Below are 9,952 nucleotides of genomic sequence, written 5' to 3'. Positions count from 1 at the left end.
AGACAACTCTGTTGCCATAGCAACAGCCAGGAAGCAATGGTGGCAAAAAAATTGTTAACCCAAGAGACCAAGAGATACCAGCCTCAGAAAACCTCCAACCTGCCAGGTCAAGACGCGGTAAAGGTCCAACAGAAGCACCGGGATCTGCTGGAAGAACTGGGACCTCAGATCTGCTGGTGGTTTGTATGAAAAGTGCTTTTTAAATAAAGTTTGATTGGAGGAAGTCTACAGAGGCTGGAGGTCCGCAGAGACTGGAGGTCCGCAGAGACTGGAAGTCCGCAGAGACTGGAAGTCCGCAGAGACTGGAAGTCCGCAGAGACTGGAGGTCCGCAGAGACTGGAAGTCCGCAGAGACTGGAAGTCCGCAGAGACTGGAGGTCCGCAGAGACTGGAGGTCCGCAGAGACTGGAAGTCCGCAGAGACTGGAAGTCCGCAGAGGATGGAAGTCCGCAGAGACTGGAAGTCCGCAGAGACTGGAAGTCCGCAGAGACTGGAGGTCCGCAGAGACTGGAAGTCCGCAGAGACTGGAAGTCCGCAGAGACTGGAAGTCCGCAGAGACTGGAGGTCCGCAGAGACTGGAAGTCCGCAGAGACTGGAGGTCCGCAGAGACTGGAAGTCCGCAGAGACTGGAAGTCCGCAGAGACTGGAGGTCCGCAGAGACTGGAAGTCCGCAGAGACTGGAAGTCCGCAGAGACTGGAAGTCCGCAGAGACTGGAAGTCCGCAGAGGATGGAGGTCCGCAGAGACTGGAAGTCCGCAGAGGATGGAAGTCCGCAGAGACTGGAAGTCCGCAGAGGATGGAGGTCCGCAGAGACTGGAAGTCCGCAGAGGATGGAAGTCCGCAGAGACTGGAAGTCCGCAGAGGATGGAGGTCCGCAGAGGATGGAGGTCCGCAGAGGATGGAGGTCCGCAGAGACTGGAAGTCCGCAGAGGATGGAGGTCCGCAGAGACTGGAAGTCCGCAGAGGATGGAGGTCCGCAGAGGATGGAGGTCCGCAGAGACTGGAAGTCCGCAGAGGATGGAGGTCCGCAGAGACTGGAAGTCCGCAGAGACTGGAGGTCCGCAGAGACTGGAAGTCCGCAGAGGATGGAGGTCCGCAGAGACTGGAAGTCCGCAGAGGCTGGAGGTCCGCTTGGCGAGACAGAGCGGAGGTTCTGATATGATTCTGGGGATTGAAAGCAACAGGAGACATCAGTGCGTGACGGACTTGGCGGCGTTTTCTCGACAGCTTGGAATGTTTCTCGCTGACTGGTTTTGGCTGGTGGCAGCGGACGCGGACCAGTCCCTGAACTGGTTTCAGACGGTTACGATCAACTGGGATCAGACGCTGCTGCAGGCGGCCGGATCCCTGCGGGGACAGTCTGGAGGGGGGGGTGAACCTGAGGTAAAGTCAAAGTCTGTGTGCAAGTCATCAGCCTTCCTCAGAAGTCCAGGAAGTGCCGGGTTGTCGGCTGCAGGGCGTCCTGCCTGTTCACCCCCCAGTGTGGGGGATCACACCTCCACCGAGGTGATCTGGTTCATCTGCGCCCTCATGGACTGGATGCTGTTCATGATCTTCTTCTGGTGGCCGGCCAGCGTCACTCCCACCCGGAGGATGTCCCTGAGGAGAAAACATCCGTCAGTCCACCTGATCAGCTGCAGCGGCCGTGTCCCATTTCTCTTTCCCCTTCCCAACTCCACGTCTGGTAAACACAGCGGTAAGAGGTAACCCCCCCCCCACCCACCCACACACACACACACACACACACACACACACACACCCACCCCACCCCCCACCCCTAACCACATCACCGTTACATGTTGTCAGACGTTGTCGCCAGCAGTTTGATCGGGTTGTTACACGATGCGATGTTTGTATCGAATCGCATCATCCAAATTAAGGTTCCACCGATTGATATAAATCGTTTCTATTCTGATTAAAATCACAAAAAGTAGCTAAAATATCATGAAGAAGCATTTATCTTCAATTCGCATATTTAATTTACGTAAACTATTTGTGTCATGGTTGGACGTTTTCAGTCTTTGGTACTTGTTTCCTGTTTTATTTTGAAGTTGTGATTTTCTGTGTAGCCTTGCTTCCTGTTCATTAGTTCACCTGGACTCACTTAGCTCATCAATCACGCCTGTGTCCCATTGTTTTTCCTGTATTTATACCCGCTGGTTTCTGCTCTCACTGCCTGGTTCCTTGAGTTTTGCCTGTTTTGTCTCCGTCTCGTCTTCTGTTCAGTTTATCATTCAGATAATATGTTGTCCCGGCATCTCGTCTCCCCCCTGCCTCTCTGTCCTGCGTTTTGGTCCCCACACCTCCATGCGCCATGTCTATCTGTTAGCAAAGCAACTAGCAAAGACAGCAATGTGCGAGGGACAACGTGTTGGGGAACTCAGAATGCAGCCACTTTCAAAATAAAAGCATGTTTCATGAATGGCATCATTTTTTAAACGTGTTTGCATTTTGGATCGATGTCATTGGCTCACTGACCAGATGATCGATGTTGTTCGATGTATCGATGTAGATCGATGTATTGTTTCACTCCTACGTGCTTCGCCAGACGAAGCAACTAGTATCCATGACAACCGAATGGCAGCAAACTGATGATGAGATGCTAAACGAAGTAAATAAAGGGCTATTATCGTTCATATTGATACTTTTTACCAGGATTCTTAACATGAATCTGTGGAATTAATGGATTCATTGTTTAACACACAAAGTTATTAATGAGACCATAAATATCCACAGGAGGTACCTCAGCGTGGAGGCGTTTGTCACCTCAGTGACCCAAATCCAACATAAACAAGCCTTACGTGAAAGGATTCATGTTATCATTAGTATCGATCGATACCAAATCCAGCACTGGAATCAATGTTTTTGAAGTTTGGACGACGGTCCAGAGCGCACCGTGCCTGGCGTAGCGCTACTGAACCTACAGCAGGTATAGATGCATGTGCTGTTTGATTCTAATATTTTCTAAATCTTCATAGTGAAATATCCTTTATCTGAAGCATTTCACATTAAATTTCCTCCTTCTTATTCCTGATATAATTTTTCTCAGATGTTCCGTTTTCCTGACGTTGATCTCTTATAGCCTCTTTAGGTTAGCTTCAGTAGCTAGCATGCTCTCTAGTCTACAACATGGCTGAACGTGTCATACTCCATGGTCATCTGAGACACCACGTCGAAGGATGTGAAGCCCTCGTTGGAGAAGTTCTCCTTGTACTGGCCCATCTTGATGGCATCCAGCCAGTCGTCCACCGTGCTGAAGGAGGAGAAGTCTGGAGTGCTTCGGTCCAGCAGAGGTAGGTGAACGCTGGCGGACGCAGAAAGAAGCAGAAAGCGGCGTGTCAGATTGATTTGTGAGGGCAAGCGGGCGAGTGGAGGGCGAACCTGTCCGCCTCACCTGGACGACTGCGGCGTCGTGGCCTTCAGGCTGTTGGGGTTGCGGATCATCTTGTCCAGGGTGCTGACGATCTGGCTGAACTTGGGCCGGTTGTTGCGGTCTTTCTGCCAGCAGTCCAGCATCAGCTGATGCAGCGCACTGGGACAGTCCATAGGGGGGGGCAACCGGTAGTCCTGCTCTATGGCATTGATCACCTGAGATGGAGGAAAAATCACAGACATGGAATTTCTGTTTCTTTACAATCGACAAATTATTGCAGGAGCTTTAAGCGTTGCGGCGCACATACTCATCAGCATGCGACTCCTCCCACAGCTTCAACCCCAGCAATGAATTTAATAAAAACGTATGTTTTGATGGGAGAAGAACGCTTCGACTTTTTCTATACAAAGGTTTTGAATTATTTACATGAACGGCAAAAAGTGTTTTGTCCAATTTAATATAAACCACAAAAAATGACCGAGAACCCAGCGCATGTCGGAAACGTACGACTCCGGCAAAACGTCACGTGGAGACTTCATGTAAATGTTAAAAACATCAAGAAAAATAAAAGTTTTACTTTCTAAAAATCACTTTCATGTCTTTTCGACCCAATTTCAGGTTAAGCTTTATGAAAAATAAAAAATTGCTGTAAAATCCTCTGCTAGCGTACGACATGGCACTTTAAATCTGACCCCCAAATTATTCAGAAAATTTCTTAAACTTTTTTCACAGCCACAGTTTTACTGTAAAAACCCAAATTATACGTCAAAGCGAGGAATTTCATTGGATTTCAAGACTTTTTAAAAAACGTCTTGTTTGGAAGAACAACGTTTGTCTGTAGCTGCATCTCCACCACCCCCAGAACTTCATACGTAGGGGGTCATGTGACCAGTTCATTTCAGGTAAGGTGTGTGTGTGTGTGTGTGTGGACGGAGGAGGACACTGAGATCTTTTTAAAGGTGATTAAAGAGAAAAATGAAACCACCGACAGCAAACAGCAACGACATGCAGAGTTTTACAAGGAATTAGAGAAATAAGGGCTTGGACGCAGCGAGGCAGATCCTGCAACAAGTGGAAAACCCAGAAACCAAACTGCTTTTATCTGCTGTTATCTTCGTCGCCTAAGTGGAACTTCGCCGGATGAGATTTTACACCAATCATAAGACACGCCTGCAAATCACAAAAGCCCTTTGCTGAAAGTTCAGAAATATCACTTTAACTTAGCCCAAAACAGTAAAGGAAACGCAGCTCATGTCGGTTTCAGAGTGACTCGGCAGGCAGCGTTTCTCTGTTGTCATAGCAACGTGAACACCAGATCGAGTTGTCGTAGCAACGGAAGCCTGCACCACAGCGGGGCTGTGTACGATTAGAAACCCCAGATACAATATAGTGACTGACAGGAACGGGATGCATCTAACTATCGGTCTGCAGTTTTTACTGATTTCTAACGGACGTCAGTGATTCAGCGTTTATATGTGTCTGGCGGCATTTTATCGCTCCATGATGCTAACACGGCTAGCGCCCTCTACTGCGCCAGCAGCAGCTGCATCATCATCCATCAGGTTGATTTTCAAACATTGCTGCAGGTCTACAAGGTTCTGAATGTTCCGGATCTTTTCACATCGCCACTCCGTTTTCTCTACAACCACACACTGATGAACATCTCGGCATCCCTCATGCTGCGGCAGGCAAACATTTACTCACATCTTGGTTACTCATGTCCCAGTAGGGCCTTTCTCCGTATGACATCACCTCCCACATGACGATGCCATAGCTCCAGCAGTCGCTGGATGAGGTGAACTTCCTGTACTGGATGGCCTCTGGAGCCGTCCACCGGATGGGAATCTTTCCTCCCTGAAAGCAGCACATAGAGCGACGTAATGAGTATTTCCAGGCTAGTTTGGTGACTGTATTGGGCAGAGGTTGGGGATAAGAGCTCACCAGAGCACTCGTGTAGGTGGGGTCTGAAGTATCGTCCTCGAGGAAGCGTGACAGGCCAAAGTCGGACACTTTACACACCAGGTTGCTGTTGACGAGGATGTTCCTCGCCGCCAGGTCTCGGTGGACGTAGTTCATGTCACACAGGTACTTCATGCCAGCTGCAATGCCCCGCAGCATCCCCACCAGCTGGATCACCGTGAACTGCCCGTCATTTTGCTGGCAGGGGAAGAGAAGCAGAGCGCTAATCTTCTCCACACGGAGCCAGAGATGCTGCAGCTACCCATCCATCCAATCTACCCATCCATCCATCCATCCATCCATCTACCCATCCGTCCATCCATCTACCCATCCATCCAATCAACCCATCCATCCATCCATCCATCTACCCATCCATCCATCCATCTACCCATCCGTCCATCCATCTACCCATCCATCCAATCTACCCATCCATCCATCCATCTACCCATCCGTCCATCCATCTACCCATCCATCCAATCTACTCATCCATCCATCCATCTACCCATCCGTCCATCCATCTACCTATCCATCCATCCATCTACCCATCCGTCCATCCATCTACCCATCCGTCCATCCACCTACTCATCCATCCATCTACCCATCCGTCCATCCACCTACCCATCCATCCATCCATCTACCCATCCGTCCATCCATCTACCCATCCATCCATCCATCCATCTACCCATCCATCCATCCATCTACCCATCCGTCCATCCATCTACCCATCCATCCAATCTACCCATCCATCCATCCATCCATCTACCCATCCATCCAATCTACCCATCCATCCATCCATCTACCCATCCGTCCATCCATCTACCCATCCGTCCATCCACCTACCCATCCGTCCATCTACCTACCTACCCATCCATCCATCCATCCATCTACCCATCCATCCATCCATCCACCCATCCATCCATCCATCTACCCATCCATCCATCCATCTACCCATCCGTCCATCTACCTACCCATCCATCCATCCATCCATCTACCCATCCATCCATCCATCCACCCATCCATCCATCCATCTACCCATCCATCCATCAATCTACCCATCCGTCCATCCATCTACCCATCCATCCATCCATCTACCCATCCGTCCATCCACCTACCCATCCATCCATCTACCCATCCGTCCATCCACCTACCCATCCATCCATCCATCTACCCATCCATCCATCCATCCATCTACCCATCCATCCATCTACCCATCCGTCCATCCATCTACCCATCCATCCAATCTACCCATCCATCCATCCATCCATCTACCCATCCATCCATCCATCTACCCATCCGTCCATCTACCTACCCATCCATCCATCCATCCATCTACCCATCCATCCATCCATCCATCCATCCACCCATCCATCCATCCATCTACCCATCCATCCATCCATCTACCCATCCGTCCATCAATCTACCCATCCGTCCATCCATCTACCCATCCATCCATCCATCTACCCATCCGTCCATCCACCTACCCATCCATCCATCTACCCATCCGTCCATCCACCTACCCATCCATCCATCCATCTACCCATCCATCCATCCATCCACCCATCCATCCATCCATCCACCCATCCATCCATCCATCTACCCATCCATCCATCAATCTACCCATCCGTCCATCCATCTACCCATCCATCCATCCATCTACCCATCCGTCCATCCACCTACCCATCCATCCATCTACCCATCCGTCCATCCACCTACCCATCCATCCATCCATCTACCCATCCATCCATCTACCCATCCATCCAATCTACCCATCCATCCATCCATCTACCCATCCGTCCATCCATCTACCCATCCGTCCGTCCACCTACCCATCCGTCCATCTACCTACCCATCCATCCATCCATCCATCTACCCATCCATCCATCCATCCACCCATCCATCCATCCATCTACCCATCCATCCATCCATCTACCCATCCGTCCATCCATCTACCCATCCATCCAATCTACCCATCTGTCCATCCATCTACCCATCCGTCCATCCATCTACCCATCCATCCATCCATCTACCCATCCGTCCATCCACCTACCCATCCGTCCATCTACCTACCCATCCATCCATCCATCCATCTACCCATCCGTCCATCTACCTACCCATCCATCCATCCATCTACCCATCCGTCCATCTACCTACCCATCCATCCATCCATCTACCCATCCGTCCATCCATCTACCCATCCGTCCATCCACCTACCCATCCGTCCATCCATCTACCCATCCATCCATCCATCTACCCATCCATCCAATCTACCCATCCATCCATCCATCCATCTACCCATCTGTCCATCTACCCATCCGTCCATCCACCTACCCATCCATCCATCATCTACCCATCTGTCCATCCACCTACCCATCCATCCATCCATCTACCCATCCCGTCCATCCATCTACCCATCCGTCCATACATCTACCCATCCATCCATCCATCCATCCATCCATCCATCTACCCATCCATCCATCTACCCATCCGTCCATCCATCTACCCATCCATCCAATCTACCCACCCATCCATCCATCCATCTACCCATCCATCCATCCATCTACCCATCCGTCCATCCATCCACCTACCCATCCGTCCATCCATCTACCCATCCATCCAATCTACCCATCCATCCATCCATCCATCTACCCATCCGTCCATCCATCTACCCATCCATCCAATCTACCCATCCATCCATCCATCCATCTACCCATCCGTCCATCCATCTACCCATCCGTCCATCCATCTACCCATCCGTCCATCCACCTACCCATCCGTCCATCTACCTACCCATCATCCATCCATCCATCTACCCATCCATCCATCCATCTACCCATCCATCCATCCATCTACCCATCCGTCCATCCATCTACCCATCCATCCAATCTACCCATCCATCCATCCATCTACCCATCCGTCCATCCATCTACCCATCCATCCATCCATCTACCCATCCGTCCATCCACCTACCTATCCATCCATCCATCTACCCATCCGTCCATCCATCTACCCATCCGTCCATCCACCTACCCATCCATCCATCTACCCATCCGTCCATCCACCTACCCATCCATCCATCCATCTACCCATCCATCCATCCATCTACCCATCCGTCCATCCATCTACCCATCCATCCAATCTACCCATCCATCCATCCATCTACCCATCCATCCATCCACCTACCCATCCGTCCATCCACCTACCCATCCATCCATCCATCCATCTACCCATCCATCCATCCATCCACCCATCCATCCATCCATCTACCCATCCATCTACCCATCCGTCCATCCATCTACCCATCCATCCAATCTACCCATCCGTCCATCCATCTACCCATCCATCCATCCATCTACCCATCCGTCCATCCACCTACCTATCCATCCATCCATCTACCCATCCGTCCATCCATCTACCCATCCGTCCATCCACCTACCCATCCATCCATCTACCCATCCGTCCATCCACCTACCCATCCATCCATCCATCTACCCATCCGTCCATCCATCTACCCATCCATCCATCCATCTACCCATCCATCCATCCATCTACCCATCCGTACATCCATCTACCCATCCATCCAATCTACCCATCCATCCATCCATCTACCCATCTGTCCATCCATCTACCCATCCATCCATCCATCTACCCATCCATCCATCCACCTACCTATCCATCCATCCATCTACCCATCCGTCCATCCATCTACCCATCCGTCCATCCACCTACCCATCCATCCATCTACCCATCCGTCCATCCACCTACCCATCCGTCCATCCATCTACCCATCCATCCATCCATCTACCCATCTGTCCATCCACCTACCCATCCGTCCATCTACCTACCCATCCATCCATCCATCCATCTACCCATCCATCCATCCATCCACCCATCCATCCATCCATCTACCCATCCATCCATCAATCTACCCATCCGTCCATCCATCTACCCATCCATCCAATCTACCCATCCATCCATCCATCTACCCATCCATCTACCCATCCATCTACCCATCCATCCATCCATCTACCCATCCGTCCATCCACCTACCTATCCATCCATCCATCTACCCATCCGTCCATCCACCTACCCATCCATCCATCTACCCATCCGTCCATCCACCTACCCATCCATCCATCCATCTACCCATCCGTCCATCCATCTACCCATCCATCCATCCATCCATCTACCCATCCATCCATCCATCTACCCATCCGTCCATCCATCTACCCATCCATCCAATCTACCCATCCATCCATCCATCCATCTACCCATCCATCCATCCATCTACCCATCCGTCCATCCATCTACCCATCCATCCAATCTACCCATCCATCCATCCATCTACCCATCCGTCCATCCATCTACCCATCCGTCCGTCCACCTACCCATCCGTCCATCTACCTACCCATCCATCCATCCATCCATCTACCCATCCATCCATCCATCTACCCATCCATCCATCCATCTACCCATCCGTCCATCCATCTACCCATCCATCCATCCATCTACCCATCCGTCCATCCACCTACCTATCCATCCATCCATCTACCCATCCGTCCATCCATCTACCCATCCGTCCATCCACCTACCCATCCATCCATCTACCCATCCGTCCATCCAC

General features: G+C 50.8%; 1 protein-coding gene across 2 annotated transcripts in view; it reads right to left on the bottom strand.

The window, feature by feature from the left end:
• Positions 1-1,489: 1,489 nt before the first annotated feature.
• Positions 1,490-9,952, bottom strand: part of LOC306755305 (ephrin type-B receptor 2-like) — a gene marked incomplete at both ends in the record, with an annotated part of 83,007 nt that continues 74,544 nt past the window's right edge. For both annotated transcript variants that reach the window (XM_079239637.1, XM_079239638.1), the window contains 5 exons: positions 1,490-1,598; positions 3,148-3,303; positions 3,394-3,587; positions 5,077-5,226; positions 5,314-5,529. In XM_079239637.1, coding sequence (XP_079095763.1) covers positions 1,490-1,598; positions 3,148-3,303; positions 3,394-3,587; positions 5,077-5,226; positions 5,314-5,529 — 825 coding nt within the window. The remainder of the gene's footprint in view (positions 1,599-3,147; positions 3,304-3,393; positions 3,588-5,076; positions 5,227-5,313; positions 5,530-9,952) is intronic.

The sequence above is a fragment of the Telmatherina bonti genome, assembly GCF_933228915.1.
Source record: "Telmatherina bonti genome assembly, chromosome: 4".
In the NCBI taxonomy this organism is placed as follows: domain Eukaryota; kingdom Metazoa; phylum Chordata; class Actinopteri; order Atheriniformes; family Telmatherinidae; genus Telmatherina; species Telmatherina bonti.
Note: the sequence above shows the minus strand (reverse complement) of the source record. Positions and strands in the feature narration are given on the sequence as shown.